We start from the raw sequence: 25,825 nt of genomic DNA on the forward strand, positions 1-25,825 counted from the left end.
ACTGTTTTAACCTTTCCATACAACATGAAAGATAATTATTTGGGTCTTCTTTGAAATAATGCTGACCTCCGAGCACTTTTCCCCCACCCACCTCCCATTTATTTTCTATCTTCCCTGTCTTGCCCTTTGAAATCTCAGTGACCTGGTTAGTTTTGTGCTTACCAACAAACAGAAGAGAGGAGATTCTATATTGCTTTTATCTTTCTTTATCTTTGATAGAATGTTCTGTTTAGTGTTTTAGCTCATGGTTATTCATACCAAGAACCAAAAAAAAATAAAACCTTAGAATAAACGAGATCTACTTCTTTGCGTGTGTCTTTCTTTCTTGGGTGTGCGTTCAGCATGTCTGTTTGTTTGGCATTAATGACACCCGTGGAAAATAGATGCCATATCTCCTTGGAGGTGAACCTATGGCACACGTGCCACAGGTGGCACACAGAACCCTCTCGGTGGGCACACGTGCCGTCGCCCCAGTCCTAGGCCTTCAGCTGGGTTTTATTTATTTATTTTATTTTGTTTTATTAAACTTCTATACCGCCCTTCTCCCAAAGGACTCAGGGCGGTGTACAGAGCAATAAAATGTGACATACAAAAGTTAAAAGAGAATTAAAATTAGTTAGCCCTAACAATAAATAATTAAAATAAACATAAACCCTTAGTCCAGGTTGGCCTGTTCAAACAACCAAGTCTTCAGGTCACGGCGGAAAGAGCGAAGGTCGGGAGCCATCCGGAGCTCAACAGGCAGTTGGTTCCAAAGGGCTGGCGCGCCCACAGAGAATGCTCTCCCCCTGGGGGCCGCCAGCCGGCAATCCCTGACCGACGGCACCTGAGGAGGCCCTCTCTGTGGGAGCGCACTTTTGGCCTCTGCCGCTGTGTGCAAAAAAAAAAAAAAAGGTTCAATCAATTTCAATTTCTCGCAGGGAAAAAAAAGATATCTTGCAAAGTTGGAATGGATTGATTGAACTTTTTAGTCCCACCCAGTCTGCCGTTTCCACTGCAGCCACGCCCACCCAATGGGTCATGCCCACCCAATTGGCCACTCCCCCCAATGGGCCACGCCCACCCGGCACCCGACGATACATAAGTGGGTTTTGGGTTGCAGTTTGGACCCTCGGTCTCTAAAAGGTTCACCATCACTGCCATATCTAAATACTCCATTCTTACTTTTAGATAGCGGGCAGCAAATCATCAAATGAATCCTAGCTCTCTCCCAGCAGCTCCATTGCCTGTCGGTGGCTATATTTTCAATAGCCACTTGCCTGAAATGATATAGGGTCTCCTGCTTGAGCAGGGGGTTGGACTAGAAGACCTCCAAGGTCCCTTGTGACTCTTAATACTGTATTCCGCACATGTTGCACTTACAAGCCACGTTTGTTTTGACCCCCGTTTCTAGAGCAAGTGTAAGTTGGTAAGAGTCTCACACTTTACGAAGCCATCAATTGTTTTCCTGCAGGATTTGTAGACTGCAAGGAGATTAGCCTATTGAGGGGGAAATGTCCCTGATGGTGGGGCTTAGAGCAGGCGTCATAAATATAAGTCAGTTGCCAAGCATCTGAATTCTGATCACATGACCATGGGGATGCTGCAGTGGTGGTGAAGTGTGGAAAACGGTCATAGGTCAATTTTATCAGTGCCGTTGTAACTTTGAACAGTCACTAAATGAACTTTTTATGCAGATTCTCAATCATCTAGGGTCATATTTGTTCTACAGATGCTTTTTCCGCGAGGCAACTGGACTTTCTTTTTTCCCTTTGAAGACGTTTTGCTTCTCATCCAAGAAGCTTCTGCAGATCCTAGAAGGTGGATCACAGGATATATGTGGGCTGTTCTGTACCAGCCTACTACCGGCCCTGCAGATAAGGCAGGGACAACCCCTTTACAAGAAGGCAAGTGGCTGGAACTAAGCCTGCCAAATTTATGGACACAAAAGCAAACAGAGCAAAAACAAGACACGAACCATGAAACAGGAGCTATTCAAACGGTTGCCTTCAGCAAACCAGCCCTCCCACACATTCCCCTTTTAAACAGTTCAGGGCGTGGCTTCTCTCTGCCTCCTTCCGAGGTGCCCCATTGCCTTCCTCTGTTTACTCCTGATTGACTGCCTCCTGCGTCGGTCGTCCTTGAACAGGGCCAGCTGTGGGTCATCTTCATCCACGCTGTCAGGCTCACACAGCTGGGTCTGCGTCGTAACCAGGTGGGAGGGCCTGGCTGAGGGCTCTCATCAGCAAGCTCTCCAACACCCTCAGCAACCTCTCCAACACCCCCCTCCTCCTCCTCCTCTGAATCGTCGGACCCAACTGCCGAAACCACAGGCTGACCCTGAATCACAACATGGGCCTCCTTGGGCCTCCTGGAATGTTTGCTTCTGCTCAGGAGCAGACGGCAGTTGTGACGGTTGGGGCCAGTGGCGTAGCGTGGGTTGTCAGCACCTGGGGCAAGGCAAGTAACCCGTGGATTTTAGCACTCGAGTCTCTTCCACTAGCTCAGGAATTCTGGGAGTTGAAGTCCATGAGTCATAAAAGAGCCAAGGTTGCCTACCCTTGAGTTAGGTTCAAGGCAAAAAAGGGTCTCTGGAGAAGAGGGAAAATGCTAGCTTAAAACTGAAACAAGGCAACTTTAAGGTGCCTCAGCTGTGATTTAGGATGAGACAAAGAGAGGACATGGCGTTGAAAATGGTTAATGGGGCATGTTTGTTCCACTCTTAGTGGATGTCAAGATAAACCCCACGAGAGAATGACCTTACAACAGATGTGAATAGGCTTGGACTACGTTTGTAGATTGAGTGCATACATCACATGGAGCGATGATGGGCTTCATCAAGATTTATGATCCCACAATTGGCTAGTTTTCTCCATCTTGTCCTAAACCCTGGATACCACCCACGGTTTATGGCTTAGCATGTGGTGTGGGGTGACCCAACATGTTAGGCGACAAACAATGACTTCCAACTTACAATGCCTCAGCTTCCCAAGGTTATTCCAAAGCCGGAAAAGCCAACCAACCCACCCTGAAGCTTTGCCTGCTTAGGCTGAACCCCAGGAGTTCATACTTGCTGTGGCGCCTGACCTATTTTCTGCCCAGACGCTGCTTATCCAAGCCAAGCCGCCTCCTTCTCTTTGGCACCTCGCCCCAAAGATTCGCCGGACTGGCTGGAAACTCTCGCTGCTGGCGACGTGTGTCGGGGGGGCGTCCCGATCGCCTCCTGCAGGGGGAACCGAGTGGCCACAGAGAGTCAATACGGCAGGAGGAGGAGGAGAAGGAGGAGGAGGAGGAGCAGCAAGCAGCCGCAGGTGCGGCAGCTGCAGTTGTTACCTTTACCTCCGGGAAAGGAGGAGACGGGGGCGGGAGCTGGGTCGGGGGGGCCGGGCTTGCAGGTTGAGAGCCAAGCGGAGGAGAGCCACGGCGGGAGAAAGAGAGGGAGGCGAGACGCCGCCAAGCCTCCCCACCCCCACCCGAGAAAGGAGGCGATCCGCAGCCGCGAGAGGACGGGATCCCGCTCTGGCTGGGCGCAGCGAATGCGGTTGCTTTCTACACTCCGCCCACTCGCTCGCTCCTCCGACCCTCGGCGAAGCAGAATCGTCCCCCTCCGGCGAGCTTAATGGGCACCCCCCCAGATGTTGCACCCGGTGCAGCCGGCCCCCCCTGCACCCCCCACGCTACGCCACTGGTTGGGGCATTTGCATGGATTCAACCTGTGTGCTAATTGTGCCCATTCATTGACACTCATGGCTGCCACATACCTGCGCTCAGACCCTTGTGTCATGCTCACCTTGTCCCCTCCAGTGGGTCAGAGGGAATGGTCTGATGGAGGATTGCATGCTCTTGCTTGTCCTGGATAACAGCGTTCATGTTCACCTGGATTCTGGAGTTCTTATTTGTGGGACCCTTTCATTTCCCTGGTCCTTTGTCTGAACCAAAGGAGCCACAGAGAGTTTTCAGTCACAACCAGATGGCGTGAGCTGGGAGTCGCATTTAAAGAGCACATCAGCACCTGAGACTTTAACATGTTCCCGTTTGGGGGCTCAAGTATCAGCCTGTTATTTTAGGGGAAAAGCAGGCCGAACTGCAGAGATTTGGAGTTAAATATGTCATCAGTTTAGAATTCCTGGCATTGCCACAAACAATTCAAGTTAACCTCTCTTGAATTCTGTTGGCCCTTATTTGGTGTCAATTCTTGCACAGAGGCTTGAATAAATATTTTATGCTGCAACTTAATATATAGTCCAGATCTTTTGCGCCTGACAGTGATTTTGAAAAAGGAGGACTAGTTTTGGCATCATTTTCTTTCTTTACTTTTTTACAAAGTTGATTTTTTTTAAAGACCACTATTCCCAACTTGGAAGCTTTCCTATGATGCCATCTTAAGATGTTATCTCTCACTGTTTCTAAATTATTTGGCACTCTCTTTCCTTGGTTAGTTTGATGGGAAGTGAAAAATTGAAACTGAGAAATCAGTAGGGAAGATTGATTTGGCAAATGCCAAACTGATTACCCAAGTATATTTACCAGATTAGTGCTCCTGTGGCGCTGTTTAGCTACAGAGTTCAGGGTCTTCTTAAGTACGAATTCTTAATACGGTGCCCATTTTCTTCAGACAGGTTAATAACCCTGGATTCTGAGCCAAGTCCCTGGATTGACTACCACCCTTTTCCCATCAAAGAAAGCCTCTTTGCTCACTTTCAGTTGGGTTCTCCTTCAGATGCTCCTCATACTCCTGCACGGCTGACGCACAACTGTTATGGAGAAGTTCCCCCAAACGTTTCAGGTCAGCTACAGATTTGTCCACAAGTTCGGCATCCCGAGCTATGCATTCCAGTCTAAAAAGGCAGAGATGGGATGTAACAAAGGTCCTGTACAGCAAATCCCCCCCACTCAACACACACACAAATCGGACATTATTTTAAAGCACTTCCAGAACATGGAGGGGCTAAGAGCAGCTACTGGAGAACAAGTTTGGTGGGGCATCACTCCAAACACAATTAACAATGTATCCCACATAACCTGTGCAAACCCACAGGTTGCGTTCATAGGTCCTGCTGATCTAACTAAAGATCTAAATGTAAGAATGAACAATACTGAAGGATCGGGAGAGGCAAACCTGCCCCCTAACCTCCTAGGAGGATGCAGGAAGCCTTCTGGCAGGTGGTGATGAAGGATGAAAGGATAAAGGATAAAAAGGATGAAACTGAATGTAACCTAGCAGGACCGTAGAGGGGATTAGGAAAGCAGGTGATAACGCTCAAGTGATGACATCGAACATGAGCAATTGCATTATATGTGCAATGGCATCATTTCATTTATTTAAATAATTGATGGGGCCAGCCATCTCCTGGAAGTGATTCTGAGTCGCAGAGCACAAGGTTTCAGGTAGGATTCAGAGCAAGGAGAAAACTCTCTCATTGGTTGGAACTGCTTGGGAGAACTAAGAATTACCCTGAGGTCTGTGCCAACGAGAATCTGCTCTTGCGCTATAGATTCTTATTCTCTCCCACTTTTCTGTCATGCAATCTCAATTCATGGGTAGGAAAACCTTCCACGAACGCCTGGTTAAGCATCAAAATAACAACAGTGCCCTGTTAATTGGACTATAAAGATACAGTCACTTAATTAATCAAATCCTAAACGTAGCCACTGGGAGTGACAGTTTCCAATTGAAAAGAACTTATTTCTCACAGGGTTCCTTTAGCTTCGCAGACAATTTCTTTTCTCCTTTCTTGTAAGTGTTGGGATTATTCTTGGGTAGGTGGGGGCTGACAGGTGTCCTGATTTCAACCTAAAAAAAATTACACTCAACTTTGCAGAAGCTCATTTGTATTGGTGGCCATCCCACTCCCATAAATCATGATGGGACATGTCATCAAAAAATGCTTTCCAGACTGTCCCCTTAATATCACAAAACCTATCCAAGGCCACTGGAGAACTACAGATTTTTAATGCTGGGGGTTAGAATCTCTAATATAGCTAGGTAGAAGCTATGGAAATGTGACTATTACAGTTGTGGTTTAATAGTGCTTCATATTCACTCCTTTTTCTTAGCTCAGGGAAGGAACAGTGTTTTGGCCAACAGAATAACAAAGTTGGAAGGAAACTTGGAGATCTTTTAGTCCAGGACCAGAAGTAACAGATAGAACTACAGAATAAGAGTTGGAAGGTCTTCTAGTCCAAGCCCCCCCCCTGCCCCCGCTCAGGCAGGAAACCCTATACCATTTCAGAAAAATGGCTGTCCAGACTTTTCTTAAAAACCTCCAATGTTGGAGCACCGACAACTTCTGGAGGCAGGTTGTTCCACTGGTTAATTGTTCTGTCAGTAAATTTGCAATGTCGCATGGTCGCACAGAGAGACGGACACTTGAGCTGGGTAGTACTTCTTTATTTGGATCAGGAATGAAGCTGGGGCAAAGGGGTTTACCTGTCGTTTCTTATACCTGCCCAGGTGAATGGTGACCAATAGATTTGAACCTGGGCTTCCCGCCAGTGCAGGTGGCCAATAGGTTTAAACCCTGGCTTCCCACCAGAGCTGACCATGCCTGGGGCTGTCAATGACTCACTCTATTCAGGCTTTCCCGCCTAAGCAGTTATAGCCTGGAGCTGTCCAGCCCCCTGCTGTGCTGGTATTTCCTGCAGCCTACACTACAAAATTAGTTCTAGGTTGCTTCTCTCTTTGGTTCTGTTGCTTCTTTTTCTGCCTTCAGGTGCTTTTGAGAATAGGTTGACTCCTTCTTTGTGGCAACCCCTGAGATATTGGAACATTGCTATATGTCACCACCCCATGTCCTTCTCTTCATTAAACTAGACATAGCCAATTCCTGCAACTGTTCATGTTTTGGCCTCCCACCCCCTAATCATCTCTGTTGCTCTTCTCTGCACTCTTTCCAGTCTCAACATCTTTTTTTTCATATATAGCGGCGACCAAAACTGGATGCAATATTCCAAGTGTGGTCTTATTAAGGCATTATAAGCTGGTACACTTCGCACTTCACTATAAGGCTAAGCCAAGCATCATGGTGCTGCCTTTGCGTTACGTCTGACCCTGGCAGCTGGGGTGCACTCAGCAAACCATGGTTAAAAATCAACCATGATTTAAAGCAGTTCATCGGCTGCAAGCTAGCAGCGAGAGGCGACTCCGTCCACGTGAAAGCAAAGCGACAGGTTTAACAGCAGTTTCACTTGCCGCTACTGAGCATGCTCGGAGTTCAAGGGGCCTTCCGCCCCTTTGAGCTTCAGATGCTACTACTGCGCATGTCTGAGGCTGCCCTCCTGTAGCGAGCATGCTCGGAATGCGAGGGGGGGGGAAGCCAGGAAGGGCTCTCGGGAGGCTTCAGTTGGCACTACTGCGCAGGCTCCTAAAGGGGCGTGTTTCTTCAACAGCTGTTAGTGAGCGTGGCTGAGATTTTTTACCGCGCATGCCCAGTAGGCACCTGGGATGATCCTGGAAGGCGAGCGCTCTGCCTCTTCTTCCAAGTCTGCCTCCGGACGGGCTGGGGGGAGACCGGAGTGTGGGGGTGGGAGAGGGGAGACCCCGGTCCTCCACAAGGGGACGAGGAGCCCGGCAGGCCGCCTGTGAGCCCAGCCACCGACTGGCAGAAGTTCGGCAGGGGAAGACGTCTCAATAGAGACTCGACCGGTTGGATTTCTTCCTGGTCTCGAGGGTGTAAGTCTTGCGGAGCTGTGGGGAGGGGGGCGGGAAACCTTCAGATGCTGATAGCCCCCCCCCCCCAATGATGGGTGAGGGTTAGATGCAGCAGGGAGGGGGGGGCGGCGCACAGCCTTACCTGTTGAATGGCGACCTGTCCGTTGGGTTTTCTTTTCTTTTTTTTTTATAGAAAGAAAAGGCGCCTCTGCCAGGCTGGGCTATTGGCGGGGCGGGGTGGGTGGGTGGGTGGGTGGAGGAATAAAAACTCTCTCTTTGTCATGGATGTGATGACCAGGAATAGAACAGAACAGAATAATAACTTTTATTGTCTCTTGAAATGTAGGTTAATACCTTAAAATGAGATTTCGTGGCATGCAGCCCTCAAAGGGTAACCACCTCCAATATTGGTCTGATGGGTGATGGGTTTTGGGTTTTAATTACTGATTTTAACTAATTTATTATATTCGGGCACAATTGTTTAATCTGTTTTCAATTTTTGTATTGTATTTTTTGGTATTTTATTGCCCTGTACACTGCCCTGAGTCCTTCGGGAGAAGGGCGGTATATAAATCAAATAAATAATAAATAATAATAATACACTGCACAAACATGACCAAACTAATAGTAAGAGTAAGGAGGGACTTTTCGTGGGTCCAGGAACTGTCTGAAAAGGGCCAGGCTGCCCCCACCCACCCCCGCATCCTCATTGCTGGGGTGGGGAGGGGTACTGAATGCAGTCTGCTTCTCTGCTGACCCCTCCTCTTCTCCTCCTCCTCCTTAGGGCCTCCTGGGAATGCCGGCTCCAAGCCCCGACGAGGCTATCCCCACCGCGGAAGGGGTGCGAGAGATCATCCGGAAGGACCTCTTGGCCGCCGACCTGAAATGCAGCCTTTTCGCTTCTGCCCTGCAGAGCTACAAGCGGGACTCCGTCCTCAGGCCCTTCCCAGGGCAGTACGCCTCGGAGGACAGCAAGGATTTTGAGACTCTGGTGAGTTTCCCCCACCCTGCCGGCCAGAGACAGCGGTGGGCACGGGCCGGGAGGGTCCCTGGAGAGTCAGAAGCTGCAGATCAAACCACATGAGCTGATGGTCTTGCAGGCTGTGCTCCTCCTGGTGCAGTCTGGGCTGGCAGGAGGCCGATGCTGTGATTTCACAGGATCAAGCCCACGCCCCAAAGCCACTTTTGTCCAAAGGGGCTTCTTGCCTGCTTGCTGAGCCCTACAACGAACCCCTGAAATTTATTTATTCCTTTATTTAGGGAGATTTAAATGGCTGCCCGCTCACTCGCCGTGATTCTGGGCAGCTTACAAAGAGAAAGACTTAATAAAAACATGGATGGAGATTCTCAGTCATCCAGGTCACAGTTATCCCAAGGATGCTTTTTCAGGAGGCAACTGGATTTTCTTGTTTGTTTGTTTTTTCTTTGAAGACCTTTTGCTTCTCATCCAAGAAGCTTCTTCAGTTCTGAAGCAAAACATCTTCAAAGAAAAAAACAAGAAAGTCCAGTTGCCTCTTGAAAAAAGCATCTTTGGGATTAATATCAACAACAATAAGAAGCAATAACCTAACCGTCCTTCTGGCGACACCAGTCAGTCAATCAATAAGCCGCTTGATGAGCTGCATCCCACTCTGGTACCCCAGGCCCTTTGGAAAAGGCAGGACTCCAGACCCTTGTGGAAGAGGGTCCAAATGGAGGACAATCGAATCCCTGCAGGGATGGTGTTCCAAAGGGAGGGAGCCACCACAGACAAGGCCCTTCTTCTGGGTCCCACCAGATTTACCTCCTTAGGAGCAGGGACTCGCAATATTTCCTGCCTCCCTGTTCTGGTGAGTCGGGGCTGGGAGCGCTGCACATGATCACGGTTAATCTTACAGGGTGGCGATTGGAGAGGGAAAAGTCTTGTGAACAGTGTGGAAGAAATGCAAACTTTTTATTCCCTCTCTGTGCAAAACAGAGACTTGCATTTGTTGTGGGGTTTATAGCGTGGCTCACCCACAGATCTTTTAAAAAAAATAAATCCAGATTTTCAGATAGAGAAATTGGGTGAACACCTTTCTCTGAATTTTTCAAGAAACAGGAGATACTTCCCCAATTTTTCCAAAGATTTTGTCATCTTTACTGGCAGCGGTGGCACCTCAACTGGAATAGCCCCATGGAAGGTCCCTCCTTTATTTTTAATTTTTTTTCTTTTTTTTTCTCACCCCAGCCAAAAAAACAGGCAGCCAAAGAAGCTGCAGAAAGAGGAAATCGGGGATAAAAGTCAGGCAATTGCAAAAACAAATCTCTGCCATCCATTTACTAACTAATGGGAATATTCCCACCCTAATTATATCTTTCATAGCTGTTCATGACTTTGCTTGTTGGAAATCAAGATTTACCCTGTGCTAAGATGGGCAGCTAATAAATCTGAGAAATAAATATAAATATATAAATAAGGTTGCAAATGGTGACCATAAGACCCCAGGACGCTGCAACCGTCATAAATCCATACTGTTTGCCAAACACCTGAATTTTGGCCACATGACTATGAGGATGCTGCAACGGTCATAGGTTTGAGGACTGATCACTGTAACTTTGAACGGTCCTGAACAAATGGTTGTAAGTCAAGAAATGCCTGTTCAGCTAGTCCTCGACTTACAACAGTTCATTTAGTGACCATTCAAAGTTATAATGGCCCTGAAAAAAGTGACTTATAACTGTTCCTCACACTTACGACCGTTGCAGCATCAAAATTCAGATGCTTGGCAACTGACTCATATATATGTCCCTTACAATATCCCTGGGGTCACGTGATCCCCTTTTGCGACCTCCTGACAAGCAAAGTCAATGGGGAAGCCGGATTCACTTAACAACCTTGTTACTAACTTAACAACTGCAGTGATTCACTAAACAACTGTGGCAAGAAATGGGGCAAAATTCACAACTGTCTCGTTTCATGACAGAAATGTTGGGGTCAGTTGTGGTCATAAGTGGAGGGTTACCTGTAGTTATGAAATTGCCACCAATGAACCGTCTGCTAATAATAATAAAGTTGGAAGGGACTTTGGAGGTCATCTAGTCCAGGGGTTGGCAACTTTTATGACTCGTGGACTTCACTCAGGAATTCTGGGAAGTTGGAAGTCCACGAGTCATAAAACAGCCAAGGTTGCCTACCCCTGAACTAGTCCAACCCCCTGATCAGGCAGGAAACTACAATTTCAGACAAAGAGCCTTGGTGGAGCAGTGGGCTGATGCCTCCTTAAGTAACACCAGCTGCCTGCAATTAGTGCAGGTTCGCGTCCCACCAGGCTCAAGGTTGACTCAGCCTTCCATCCTTCCGAGGTAGGTAAAATGAGGACCCAGATTGTTGGGGGCAATAAGCTGACTTTGTAATAATGCCGCTTGGGGGGGGGCGAAAGCCCTAATAAGCAGGCATATACATAGAATGAAGGCTACTGCTAAGCTTGTAAGCCGCCCTGAGTCTTTGGAGAAGGGCGGGATATAAATGGAATAAAAATAAAATAAATAAATGGCTGTCCAGTCTCTTCTTAAAAACTTCCAGTGTTGGAGCATTCACCGCTTCTGGAGGCAGGTGGTTCCACTGGTTAATTGTTCTAACTGTCAGGAAGTTTCTCCTTAGTTCTAGGTTGCTTCTCTCCTTGACTAGTTTCCATCCGATGCTTCTTGTCCTGCCTTCAGAGGCTTTGGAGAACAGCTTGACTCCCTCTTCTTTGGGGCAGCCCCTGAGATATTGGAAGACAGCCATCACCGTTCCTTATATGTTTTAGCCTCCAGTCCCCTAACCATCTTTGTTGCTCTTATCTGTACTCTTTCCAGAGTGCTTGTTAGTTGGGGGGGGGGGTGTCTGGTTTTAGCTAGTGATCAGAGTTTTCAGCGCCTGGGTTGGAACATGGATTATCTGAGGTCAGAAACCAGCCCCTTGGCCTGAGGCCAAAGAGGATGTATTGCTGCAGTACCAGTGCAAGATGTCAGCAGCTCTTCCCACCGGGAAAGCCTTTGTGATTTGCAGAATGCAAAATTTGAATTGATGTGGGAGGCCCTGAACGGATAGAAGCTTCTAATCGCTTCTTTCTAATTCACACCTTTCCAAGGACAAGCAACCAGACTAGTTTAGGAAACCTCCTCCAGGCAGCCTTTGTGTTTTTAAGTAATGGTTTGAATGGCCTTCCTAGGAAATGGTTGGGCCTGCTGCTTGGAAGAGCGCCGAGGATTTCTTGCTTCCCTCTTTGTCACAGAAGAGTGCAGCTCGGATGGTTGATATGGAATCCTAGAAGTCTCTTTCAGTTGCAGGGGTTCGTTTCCTTCGCACTCCAGCCTCGGAGTCACCACCGTGTTCCCTGTTGACCGGCGGCAAGAGAATGAATTCTTGCATTCCAACAATGCTCGGAACTCGAAAGCTGGGTCAAGAGAACACAACTTCTCTGCTTCCCTAAATAAATCCCAAAGGTGTGTTGTTGTTGTTTTTCCAGGAGGCAGCTGGACTTTCTTGTTTTGCTTTGAAGACCTTTTGCCTCTCAGCCAAGAAGCTTCGCGGCTGAGAATCGAAACGTCTCGAAAGAAAAGGAAGGAAGTCCAGTTGCTTCCTGAAAAGAAAAGAAAAAAAGCACCGTTGGGATGACTAGGATCTGGAGGACTGAGAATCTCTATAGACGTTCCCTAAATAAATTAACGGACAGGTGGTCCTCGACTTACGACGGCAATGGAGCTGAAAATTTCCATCGCGAAGCAAGGCAGCTGGTAAATTACTTTTGCCCCATTTTACGATCTTTCTCACCACGGTTGTTAAGTGAATCACTGCTGTTGTTCGGTTAGTAACACGGTCGTTAAGTGAATCTGGCTTCCCCATTGACTTTGCTTGCCAGAAAGTCGCAAAAGGTACCCCAGGACACTGCAACCGTCATAACTATGAGTCAGTTGCTAAGCGTCTGAATTTTGACCACCCCATCTACAACGGTTGCAACAGTGAAAAATGGTCATTGGCTCACTTTTTCCGGTGCTGTTGTAATTTTGACCGGCCACTAAATGAACTGTTGTAAGTCGAGGACTACCTGGCGTTGTTTTTCTACATGACGTTAAACCTCATGCAGAGCTAAATTTTATCCAGGGATAGCATGTGGAATAAGCCCAATGAATGTCTTATGCAGAAAAGCAGGTTTACTAATGGCGTTTGCTAAACTTATCCAGAAAGGCAAAGATGCCTGTGGAAATTCTTTCCCAGAATAGTCGGCCGTATGTAATTAGGAGATATTTGTTAGCGATAAAAACAGAACCCTATTTTTATTTTCCTTTTCCTGTTGTCAGACCTGGAGGATTCTGAGTGGAGAATTCTCAGGTCTTTCCTCTCCAGCATGTCACTGTGCCGACTGAATCGTAAGAGTGGGAAGCAGTCCTGGGAAAGCTAAGCAGGGTCAGCTCTGGTTACTTTTTGGATGGGGAACTGCCAGAGAATACCAGGGCAGTGGTTTAGATGAGGAATTTGAAGCAAAAATTTAGGAAGTTGGCCATGTTAGTCCCCTTCCATGTGTTTGCCAAGAGAATTGTCTGGATCTGCTCATGAAGCTCATAATACTTCATGTTTAAATTTAAGAGTAAGAGGGTGTTTTTTCCCTATATAATTTTAATGTTATTTGGATTGTTTAATCTGCATGTTTTTATATGAAGTTGTTGTGTCTTTGTTTTAACTTTGTGTAAGAGGTTACCTTATTATATAATTATACCTGTACTGATAAAAGTTAGAAGTTAATCTTCCTCTTCTCCCCTCCCATCTTCATTCTCCTTTTTTTCACTTTCTTCCCCTTTTCTTCTCTGCTCTTTTTTGTCATCTCCGTCCCTCTCCTCTCCTCACTTTTCAACTTTTTTCTTTTTTTGATTTCCTTCTCCTGAAATCTTTCCCTTTTCGTTATCTTGAATTTTATATACTGTGTGTGTGTGTGTGTGTATATATATTTGTTGTTGTTAGTTGCGAAGTCGTGTCCGACCCATCGTGACCCTATGGACAATGTTCATAGTTTTCGCGGGTGTTTGTATGTGGATCTTTGGTCATTCGGGTTTTTCCCCGCGTAGAATTGAAGGTGTAGGAGCAACGTTTCGATGGAATCCCATCCGTCATCCTCAGGCTGGTGGCTTCAGCTTCCTTCTTCTGGGAGAAGCATGTGGTAGTGGCTGTTTGTTCCTCTTTTTTAAACTGCCAGAGGGGGTGTGTTCTGTGGGTGGAGGTGTGCTCTGATTGGGTGGGAGTGTGTTTTGAATGGTGGGTGTGTTCTGATTCTTCCAAAACATCATATTAAAAACATACAGATTAAGCAATCCAAATAACATTTAAATTATACAGCAAAAAAAATCACTCTTAAATTGAAACGTAGAGTATCACGAGCTTTATGAGCAAATCTAGACAATTCTCTTGTGGCAAACATATGGAAGGGGACTAGCATTGCCAGCTTCCTGGGTTTCCCCTTCAAATTCCCAATTTACAAAAACAGAGTACTATCTCAATTTGCTCAGGACGTTGAGCCCTGGAGCTGAATCAGGCTCATTTTATGTTCCAAAGCTGCCTGCCTTTGAACAGTAATATATATATAAAGGTAAAGGTTCCCCTGCACATGCGTGCTAGTCGTTTCCGACTCTAGGGGCCGGTGCTCATCTCCGTTTCAAAGCCGAAGAGCCAGCGCTTGTCCGAGGACGTCTCCGTGGTCATGTGGCCGGCATGACTAGATGCCAAAGGCGCACGGAATGCGGTTACCTTCCCACCATAGTGGTCCCTATTTTTCTACTTGCATTTTTACGTGCTTTCGAACTGCTAGGTTGGCAGAAGCTGGGACGAGTAACAGGCGCTCACTCTGTTACGCGGCACTTGGGATTCGACCCGCCAAACTGCCGATATCTTCTGATCGACAAGCTCAGCGTCCTAACCCACTGAGCCACCGTGTCCCATATATATATATGGGACACGGTGGCTCAGTGGGTTAGGACGCTGAGCTTGTCGATCAGAAGATATATATGTATATTTTCTTATTTGAGCCACTGGAGGGCTCTTGAAGCGTGAGATGGTGTAGAAAAGCAATCCACCCCTTTCCCGTGTCCCTCTCTCAGCTTGCAGATACAAGTGCATTAGGGAGTCTGCAACAACTCTTGGATTCTCCCCAAAATCCTGACCAAAGAAACTTGAAGCTGCTCCACTGGATCCTGTCCTCTAAGGCCTGGTGCATCCACGCCGCCAACAAAACCAAGGTGAGAATTTCCTGGATGGGAGAAGAGAGACCCAACTCAGAGAATTCAGATGAAAGGTAGTTTTGAGAGCCGAAATTCATCTGGGAAGAGCTTTGCAAGCAAGGGGTCAAGGAACCCAAGAAGGATGTCGCTGTCTATCTGGACCATCGGGTCCTTGACATGCTCTTCTCGAGGGCCCCAATAACCATTCGTTCCTCTGTCCTCCGGTTTTGGGGAGGGGATACAGGTCTGTGGCTCCTTCTGTCATGGTTCCGATAAATGAGACAATTCAAACAAAATGCAGTCATATTATTTATCTAAAAAGTCTTAGTAATGAAAGGAAGCATCAGTACTCACAGAGGGATGCCAGAATCTGAAATGTCCTCCCCCCACCCCGAACCCATCGTAACATACACAATTCCTGCCCTTATCTACATGTCATCAATCACATTATCCAATTAGTTTTACACATGAAGTTTCACTTCCCATTCTGTAGGCGGGCTTTTCTAATCTTCTCAAAACAACCGGTTGATGTTCCCTCTCCCCCCACCCTAGGGATTCAAAGCGAAACAGTTAAAGTAACAGGCTGTCTCTTATATTGTCAGTGCCAAAACATGTCGATGTTTGCTGCATTGACACCTTCCTTTGGGTGCAGTCCGAAGACCTTGAAGCTCAAAGGGCTTAAAAGCACAGGTGAAATAGAAGTTCCGTGTGAATAATTTTGCTATATTTTGATGTTCTTCCAAGTACAAGAAGATCCAGGAACTGGCGGGAGCTCCCAGCATGCCTGTCCCGGTGCCGGACTTCCTCTTTGAAATCACCTACTGCAAAGAAATGAACGCCAAATTTGAGGACACTCAGGCGGGCAGAGACCTCATCTATGCCTTCCACGGGAGCCGCTTGGAGAACTTCCATTCCATCATGCACAACGGCCTGCAGTGCCACTTGAACAAGGTAAGGAGTGAGCCTGGTTCAAACCATAGGAAGAGAGGCTGATCGTGGTCGGGCCGGCATCCCCTCTGCTATGTTCGCAAACCATATATATATATGTAAAAAAATTTTTTGCTTGCTAACAAAGAATAAATTTACACAAATATGAGCTGCCACTGCTGTGGCTACTGCCTGTAAATGGCCTTGGTCTAGGCTGAAACAGGAAATAAGATTTGTCCCGTGTCTGGGACTAAGCAAGTGTATTCTGAATGCTTAACAAACATTTCACACACACACACACACACACACACACACACACACACACACAGTCCTTGACAGTAGGCTCCGAAATTTGCGTTGCTAAGTTGTTAAGTGCGTTTTGCCCTTGTTTTTTACGACCATTTCTTGCCACAGTCGTTAAGTGAATCACTGCAATCGTTAAGTGAGTGACACGGTCGTTAAGCGAATCTGGCTTCCCCATTGATTTTGCTTGACAGAAGGTCACCAGAAAAAGGTGATCGTGCCACTCCAGGACACTGCAGCCGTCACAAGTATGAGTCAGTTGCCAAACTTCTGGATTTTGATCCGCTGGCCGTGGAGAGGCCGCGACAGTCGTAAACGGCCATAAGCCATTTTGTTTTCCAGTGCTGCTGTCACTTTGGTATGGTCCCTAAATGGACTGTTGCAAATCAAGAGCTACCTGTAATAGTACGTGGGCATGACCTTGGGAAATGGGGAAAGGCCCACAGTTGGAAAATAGTGGATAAGAAGCCTAGAATTCCTCTTTTTGGGCAAGGAGATGGAGATCTTTCCGCTGTTTTTCAGACCTCCTTGTTTGGGGAAGGCACTTACCTGACCAGCGACTTAAGCCTGGCCCTCCTCTACAGCCCGCACAGTCTGGGCTGGCAGCGAAGCACAATGGGCCCGATCCTCAGCTGTGTCGCGGTTTGCGAAGTCATCGATCACCCGGATGTCAAGTGCCAAGCGAAGAAAAAAGGTCAGTCTCACCCCATTCTTTTACACTATCTCCTTCCTCCCTCCCTCCCTCCCTCCCTCCCTCCCTCCCTCCCTCCCATTATTTTACACCATCTCCTTCCTTCCTCCCTTCCTCTCTCCGTCCCTCCCTCCCCAACAGCAACTGAGAATTTTGGTGTTTCAACCTATTGGCCAAACTGGAGTATTGTTGTTCTGTACCAGCCTGCTACCGGCCCTGCAGATAAGACAGGGACAACCCCTTTTACAAGAAGGCAAGAGGCTGGAACTAAGCCTGCCAAATTTATTAACATAAAACCATAAACAGAGCAAAGAAAGCAAACACGAACCACAAAACAGGAGCTATTCAAACGGTTGCCTTCAGCAAACCAGCCCTCCCACGCATTCCCCTTTTTAAAAAGTTCAGGGCGTGGCTTCTCTCTGCCTCCTTCCGAGGTGCCCCATTGCCTTCCTCTGTTTACTCCTGATTGACTGCCTCCTTCGTCGGGCGTCCTTGAACAGGGCCAGCTGTGGGTCATCTTCATCCACGCTGTCAGGCTCACACAGCTGGGTCTCCGTCATGACCAGGTGGGAGGGGCCTGGCTGAGGGCTCTAATCAGCAAGCTCTCCAACACCCTCAGCAACCTCTCCAACACCCCCCTCCTCCTCCTCCTCTGAATCGTCCGACCCAAATGCCGAACCCACAGGCTGACCCTGAATCACAACAATTGTTTTGTCATGACTCTCCAACTAGCTCTGCTGGCTTAAATTTTGCTGAGCCTAGGACGTTACCTGCATACAGCCCTAGGCATCTGCTGATCTGGATTGAGGCCTTTGTGTGCTGGGAATACATGTGCCGGGGATCCATCCTGCCCCTTCCTTTTTGCCGTGAGCTGCTCAGCCGGGACCTTGCGTTAAGTTGTGGCTGAAGAACCAAAACTGTTTTGGACCTTCTGTCCGACTTGCACTGCAGCCCTGTGTCAAACCGATCCTCGCACGTGAGCATCTCCAGTTTCTTTTCTTAGACTCTCAGTTTCAAAGAAAACCTTACTCCCACCCCCCACCCCCTTTTTTTTTTTTGGCAGACTCCAAAGAAATTGACAGGAAGAGGGCCAGGGTGAAGAACAGCGAAGGGGGTGACGTTCCTCAGAAATATTTTGTCGTTACAAACAATCAGCTGATACGGGTGAAATACTTGCTAATATATTCACAGAGGCGGCACCGAAGGTGAGCATCCATTCCTTCCCCCTTGCGCAGCTCGCTCTTCCCAGGAGTAAAGATGCTTCAGGGCGTGTCTGAAGCTTTTCGTCTCTCCACGGTTCAAAAATGCAGAAAAAGCAAGAAAGAGCCATCGTAAGAGCCACCGTAAAACAGTCAGGGGAAACCATAGCGGTGGTAGAGTCGTCAGGCAGCTGAAGAAACCTGGCTGCAGAACAGAGCTTTCAAGGCATCGGGTTTCCTCGCCCTGGGCTTTAAGTCAAGCTCCTAGTCCTTATGACGGCTAAAATGAAAGTATGCCGCCAGGGGCAGCTGTAACCGTTCTGCATGAAGCCTAAATGTATGCACGTACATCTACGATATGTATATGTATGTTATGTGTACATTGTTAGCAAAATACAGGAAGACCTCGGTTTACAACAGTTCATTTAGCGACCGAAGTTACAATGGCAGTGAACAAAGTGACTTATGACCATTTTTCACACTTACAACTCTTGCAGCATCCCCGTGAACATGTGACCCAAATCCAGGTGCTTGGCATCTGGTTCATATTTATTTATTTATTATTTATTTTATTGAATTTATATACCGCCCTTTCCCAAAGGACTCAGGGCGGTTTACAGGGTACTTAAAACATTGATACAAAAATTAAAAACGATTTAAAAAAATTAAATTTAATCCCTGAAAAAAAAATATAAAAAACCCCGATTAAAAACTCTCAGCCTGGGCCGGAAAGCTCAAAGAGCCATGACGGTGGCCGTGTCCCGGGGGTCACGTGATCTCCCCTTTGCAACCTTCTGACAAGCAAAGTCGGTGGGGAAGACAGGTTGACCTGATAGCCCTGTAATGGCAGTCGTAAATGGAGGATTACCTGTATGCACTCGGCTCCTCTTGTCCAATATTCTTTACAGCAGTTATAAGTACAATTATAAGTTTGCTTCTTACTCTTAAGATCACAACAGGCCTTTCTGCAGCCTGTTCTGTTTAATCTTATAACCCTAAATCTTACATTCATCTTTTTTTTTTCTGTTTCACGTGAAAAAAGTGAATAAGAATTCTCCAGGTAGCAGCAAATGTAACTTATCCTCTTTTCTCTGATCGAAGGAAGTCAGTTTAGCCATTTCAGCAACTTCACCAGCCATTCCTCCATTCTGGATTATGCCTAATCTTTCCATCTTTGTGCCTATATTAATCTCACTGCAGTTTCATACAAAAAAAACAACACACACACAGGGTTCCATGCCTTTTTTCCAACTCTTTGAAACCTCTGATTTCAACTCTATATTAATATTTAAAATCTTCCAGATCCAAGTCTGTATTTGGATCCAGAACTTTCTAGCTTTTTTTACATGTCCACCCAAGACATAAAGGTGCTTCTTGATAGATATCTACACACACACACACACACACACACATTCAAAAACTAAAACACAGATCACTGAGACTGAAGAATTTATTTTAAAAACTTAGCGTTCGTCAGCGTCTGCTGACATTGTCAGAGTTCTAGCCAGGATTGAGAATCACGTTCTTACAGTCTCTCTAACGCCAACCGTTTGGCTGACACGCAATTGCTCAGAGCAATGCATTACGGGAGCTGAATAGACTGGTAACATGCTCGTTAGCCAAACGGTTGGCGTTACAGAGACTGTAAGAACGTGATTCTCAATCCTGGCTAGAACTCTGACAATGTCAGCAGACGCTGACGAAAGCTAGGTTTTTAAAATAAATTCTTCAGTCTCGGTGATCTGTGTTTTAGTTTTTGAATATGAATATACCCGAGACTCATATTTTTAAGACTATTTTAGACAAACTTATACACATACATATATACATTCATATATACATAGATGTAGATATATAGAGAGATACATATGTGTGTATGTGTATGTGTGTATATATATATATATAGGGACGGGGTGGCTCAGTGGGTTAGGACGCTGAGCTTGTAGATCAGAAGGTTGGCAGTTTGGTGGGTCGGATCCCGAGTGCCACATAGCCGAGTGAGCGCCTGTTACTCGTCCCAGCTTCTGCCAACCTAGCAGTTCGAAAGCACGTAAAAATGCAAGTAGAAAAATAGGGACCACTCCGGTGGGAAGGTAACAGCGTTCCGTGCGCCTTTGGCGTCTAGTCATGCCGGCCACATGACCACGGAGACGTCCTCGGACAAGCGCTGGCTCTTCGGCTTTGAAACGGAGATGAGCACTGGCCCCTAGAGTTGGAAACGACTAGCACGCATATACGGTATCTAAAACATTCCTGCCTCTTCTTTTTCTCCACAACAATCATCTGCAGACTGAGTTGAGAGGGAGCGACACTGAATTGTTCCCTAAATTGACTTTTTTTTTTAGTTTATTGACTTTAAAATCGGCCAACTGTATCTTTTTTTGGGGGGAAAAAAGCAATCTGTCCCTGTACAGTTTGTACAGAACTGGGAATAGAACGTGGGGCCTTAAAAATGATGCAAGGCTGCAGTGACCGTCTTCCTTCTTTTCCCCCATAGACTTTCCAGCCAATCGTGGCTGTCCAAACATCGTTTTGCAGTGATGATGAGTCTCTACCTCCTGCTGCTGGTCGTCATAGGGACTAGCAACTCTCCAGCTTTTCTCTACTACTGGAACCGGATTTTTGATTTCAGGCAATGACACTCAGGGTGGGGGGGTGGGGGTGGGGGGTTAGGGCTGATGATCTTCACCAGGTGCCTTAACAGGGAGAGACGTTCAGCGTTTGTGAATCCCACCATCCTGAAGAGCGGAACACGGTGGCGATGGGTGTGTGTGTGACAGGAACATTTCAGTTGCCTTAATTTTTCCTGATTCCTTAGACATTTGGATAGGTAGTTTCTGCAAAAAAAAAAAAGACTCAGATGAGGAGAACTGCCCCTTCCTTGGCCTGCTAAAGACCTCACCAAAAAAAAGGGTCTCCAAAATATCTTCAGAGACAAAAGGATGGCTGGACAGAGACTGTCAACCTTTAAAGAAGAAACGCCATATAATTCCGAAGTCTCTGCTACAGCTAGGCTTGTCCTTAACCCTTGTTCTTAATTTTGTAAGGCTTTCTCTTCTTCCTGGCGCTATTCCGGTGCAGGTTCTGCTGGTTGGCAAAGCTGGCTTGATCCAGGGCGCCTTCAGGGGTGACGCCAATGCATTCCGTGTCCTCCTCGACACGACCCATCCACCCTTTCTTGGATCTGCCACTGGGTCGCCGGCCATCCTTGGAAAACCACACTGTGTTTCATGCGTGTGACGGAAGGGAGAGAAGGAAAGAGGGGAAAAAACCACCCCCACCTTGCTCTCATTTAAAGTGTATATTTGTGTGATGAAATGACCAGGCTGGAAACCATTTTATGCCATTTGAGAGCCATAATGATAATCAAGCTACCTGGATTCAGACGACACATTTTTACCCTGTTAAGGAATCGGCCTTTTTCGAGGTTGGCATATTAACTCAGCCAAAAGGCTGGGTCTATCCAAATTGCTAAGCTTCAAAAACCTAACTGCCATAAAACATTAACCTCGCTTAATATCTCGGCTGCTCGGGCTTTACCAGAGCTTGCTTCAGGGTTGTGTGAACGCAGCCACTGGGTACTTACTCCTGGTGCGGCTTGCAGAGGAACTCGCGCTCAGAAGCACAAAACTGACTTCGGGAGATACTCTCAGGCTAGCAAAGTTGAGTTGGGCCACCCTGAGGAAGCCTACAGGGACAGAACTTCACACCCCCAACGGCTGTTACTTGATCCTTTGGTCCACACCCTGTGGAGACCCCTGTGTATGTTAAAGGCCGCCAAACACTTTGTCCATGAAAACCATCTGCAAGAAGGATGCTGTTTTTTCGTTTTGCCCAGGACGGTAAAAATGGAAGAGGCCGTGAACTGCCTGACCGAAGTTCCTCTTGCTTTCTCTTTCTCCTCTGCTTGGATTTCTTCTCTGGCCTGTTTTTCCTAGCAATTAGGTTAAAAAAAAAGCTAGGAAACAATCTCTAAGAAAGTTGGAAGTCTGATTCACCCTTTGTGTGACTGATGTGATCCGTTTGGGATCAACGAGATCTGGAAACACTCCCAGAAGACCAGAACTTCGCTTTTATGGAGAGAGGCCTATCTCCGTAAAGTAAAAATAACAGCATCTTGAAACTTGGATTGCGTTTTATTTCCCCTCCCCTTTAAATCTCCATTGAGCCCCCGGGGGGGGGGGACCCAGATTGGGTCTCTTCTTCATACCATATCCCTTCCCAGGATATGTTTCAGTCCTCTTTGTCCACAGAAAGGCTTCTGAATATTTGCTACAAGGCTCTCTAAAGTTGACTTCCGGATCATTTCTGCTTGCTGATTGCCTCCCATTAGCTCAAAAGTCTGAATTATTTCCAGGGCATTTATTGGGGGGAATCCCAAAAGTCAAGATAGTAACTTCAACCCCATGATTGAAGCCCCAAGGTAGGACTTTGCTGGCATTGGATTTTGAGACCCACCCAGTAGAACCCCCCCTGTCTAAGGCTCTGGATTTTTGTGTTAGTTTCGAGAGGGGTTATGCAAATCCCATCTGGTTAGTTTATCGTCCCTGCAGGATATTGTGCCATGCTAGAAAATGGATTCATTGAATAAATAAGGCTAGGTATAACGGAATGCAGGTTTCAATCACGTGGTTGCAATTACCATTTTGAGTTAGTTTGTTTTTTCATCCTCTCTCCAACTTGCCTGGATCTGTGCAAGTTGACAGCCACGAGAAGTGGTTGACCTCTTCCAATTTTCCACTGATCAAGTCAAGGTGTCAACTTTAGTGAGCTGTCAATAGTTCTGAAAAACTCAAAATCAGTTTGTAAAACAACAGGAGAGGGGGTTAGTTTAGGATTTAATGTTCTGCGGTATAGGGAACCCAACCCTTGTCTTAGCATAATATCTGAACCAAGCCAGCATGAAAATCTGTGTAACCAGACTAGTGTGTTACGTGGACTCAACCATGTGTTTCATTTTTTAAAAAAGCTTTCCCTAAGTTCTTCATTTTTAAATGTTTCGCTTTATCTGAACTGAAGGTAAAAAGAACAGAAAAAAAAGAAAAAGCAGAACGAGCAAAAGGATAGACGTAAGGGCTTCTCAACGCTGTACATATGTACTGTATATAAAATTTTACATAAGGTTTCAATAAAGGATGACCATAATCTGTCTCAAGTAACTTTCATGACAAAATTCTTCATCCTCTATCTTGTCTTTGATTCTGGATAATTCTTGGCGGAGTGTGGCTGTGGGTTTGTGGGCTATTGCTATTCCTAGGGGTTGGAGAATTCTGGCTGTCATTTCTGACACCCCTTTTGTGTATGGTACGATTAATTTTGTTTGTTCTCAAAGTTTGTTCTCCCGGTGATGTGTTTTACACGCTTAAAACAACTTTTGTTGTGGAAGGTGATTGAGCAAATAGAACATCTGCTTACAATGAAGACTCTCGGGATCTACTAGGAGTTTTGGAAGAGCCAAATCTAATAGAGACAGAGACACTAGATCATGGCTTAACAAGCTGGAAAGAGATGAATGTTGTATGTATTCACCATCATTGTTCCTAGCATTTATGTCTGGCTCAGTTGAAGAAGTGGGAAGTGAAAATAATAAACTGGAAGAACGCAGTAGCCACACTGCTGCCAGGTTCACTTGGTGGAGAGTCCAGGATATTACTCAGAGTAAAAATTGACTTGAAGGAAACTTTGGCTTTTCATAGATTTTAGCTTTTATGGCCACTAGAATGGAACCCATTTGTGAAACAAAAGTTCTGAAGACCAATTAAAAGTAGGGGCCATTTCTTGAAGGCAACCGTGGACGCTGATGGCTTAGATATGTTTTTTATCAAGCTGCTTCTTTTCAGCACAGGGGTCTTCAAACCTGGCTGAGGAATTCTGGGAGTTGAAGTCCACAAGTCATAAAAGGGCCAAGTTTGAAGACCCCTGGTCTAGACAACACCTTCTAAAAAGATAGGATTTTCATTGCTGACATTTTGGTTTCACCATTCCTGTCGCCTTCAAGTTCAAGACGCAAACCCTCATGAATTCAGTTGGGTTCGATTGGATAGCCTCCAGTTCTGGTCTGTGATTTATGTTTAATAAGCCAGGTGGATTTCTTGTACAGGGTGGATTTGATCGATAATCAAAATCCACAATTACATCTGTTGGATGTGAGAATCAGCATTTCTCAGGATGATAGAACAGTTATGCTTATTCAGGTCTGATAGCTTGCAGTGAAGGGAGGGAAAGAAACAGAAGAAGGGAAAGAAGGAAGGAAAAGAGGGAGGGGAGAGATAAAGGGAGAGGGAGGGAAGGAAGGAAGGAAGGAAGGAAAAGATGATTTTGAACACTTTTAAAAGGCAATGAAAACAAGAATCTACTTCCTTTGGAATGAAAGATTTACCTCCAGAGCTTGATAAAGATCTGTGAACTTTCTTTCTTTCTTTCTTTCTTTCTTTCTTTCTTTCTTTCTTTCTTTCTTTCTTTCTTTCTTTCTTTCTTTTTCTTTTCCTTCCTTCCTTCCTTCCTTCTTTCTTTCTTTCTTTCTTTCTTTCTTTCTTTCTTTCTTTCTTTCTTTCTTTCTTTCTTTCTTTTCCTGAAGTGCTGTTAACGGCTGATTTCCTACTTCAAATTAAATGGATTTTATTGTTTGTCTCTGAGCTTTCCAAGCCAAACCAAGCCCTGCAAACAAAGACAGTTTTGTTATTCTCATCTGAACTTCTTCATCCTTGCCTGAGCAGTTGCAAGTAGAACACATCCTTTTATTCACAGTGGAGAGACATCCAACTCTCTCTTGAAAGAACAGATGGCACACAAGTCATTTTAATTTGGGAAAAAAATCCTCCTGTGATCTGCCAGAAAGAAGTAGCAATTAAATAAACACTCGACAGTCACCCGCACTTTCCAAGTTTCATTTGAAATGGTGGGTGAATGTGAACTCAGTAATTTGTTTATTCCCCAAAGGGGAGTCTCAACCCCACTGCCTGATTTCAGCTTTGGTTAGCCCCCCAGGAACAAGGCAGAGGTCCCAAGCAAAGTCAAGGCCTAAAGGCAATCCAGAAGATCATTTTCCCCCTGCCTGTTGATCTTTCCAATAATTGTTTTCTTCCCCACCTTGTTTTCTCTTCCCCACCTCATTGGAGCCAAGAAAAATGAATGTAACAAATTAAGGAAGTCTCTTTTGAGGCTCAAATAACCTCATTCTACATGATGGGGAGAGATGGGGGCGATAAGCGAAATAATGGCTTTGTTAATTCCTTCAGGAGCTGGACCTAATTTTCTCTCCACCTCGACCTGCTCTCCCTGACAAAATTCTCTACCAAGGACAATTCAGATGATGATTCGATGTCCATCAAATGGATCCACCAGCTTCCTTCAGCCTTGACGCACTTCCTCACCCTTTTGCATCATTATGGATGATTATTATCACCACCAGGATGGAAAAAGAAGCTTGTTTTGAAAGGCCATTGAAAGGGAGTCTGCTATATTGGAATGTCCGCTAAATACAGAAAGATGTAACATCATCTGTGGGAGGCTATGTGTAAAAATTGGCAGGATGGTGGGCAAAGGCTTGCCCCTTGGTCATGTGCATTGATATTGGCCACATGTTTAAAAGAGGCATGGTTTGCATTGTGGCACTTCATCTGCCACTGGACTGACACCCCAATATTGTGGTGATTTCTGCAGTCTGCATCAATTGATGTCCCTTGTGTTGTTAAGCTGCTGTTATGCACCTGGTGAGGGACGTGGTGGCTCAGTGGGTTAGGACGCTGAGCTTGTCGATCAGAAGGTTGGCAGTTTGGCGGGTCGAATCCTGAGTGCCGCATAGCAGAGTGAGTGCCTGTTACTTATCCCAGCTTCTGCCAACCTAGCAGTTCGAAAGCACGT

The 25,825-nt window shown here is 46.1% G+C and overlaps 1 protein-coding gene across 1 annotated transcript; it reads left to right on the top strand.

Moving 5' to 3' along the window:
• The first annotated feature begins 7,509 nt into the window (after positions 1-7,509).
• On the top strand, positions 7,510-20,609 carry PARP16 (poly(ADP-ribose) polymerase family member 16). The gene is made up of 7 exons (XM_083371383.1): positions 7,510-7,651; positions 8,415-8,621; positions 14,723-14,860; positions 15,587-15,793; positions 16,595-16,766; positions 17,827-17,968; positions 20,460-20,609. Exons 2-7 carry the CDS (start codon positions 8,427-8,429, stop codon positions 20,599-20,601), a joined length of 996 nt encoding a protein of 331 aa, XP_083227509.1. The 5' UTR covers positions 7,510-7,651; positions 8,415-8,426; the 3' UTR covers positions 20,602-20,609.
• The last annotated feature ends 5,216 nt before the right edge of the window (positions 20,610-25,825 follow it).

The sequence above is a fragment of the Vipera ursinii genome (assembly GCF_947247035.1).
Source record: "Vipera ursinii genome assembly, chromosome: 11".
Lineage (NCBI taxonomy): Eukaryota > Metazoa > Chordata > Lepidosauria > Squamata > Viperidae > Vipera > Vipera ursinii.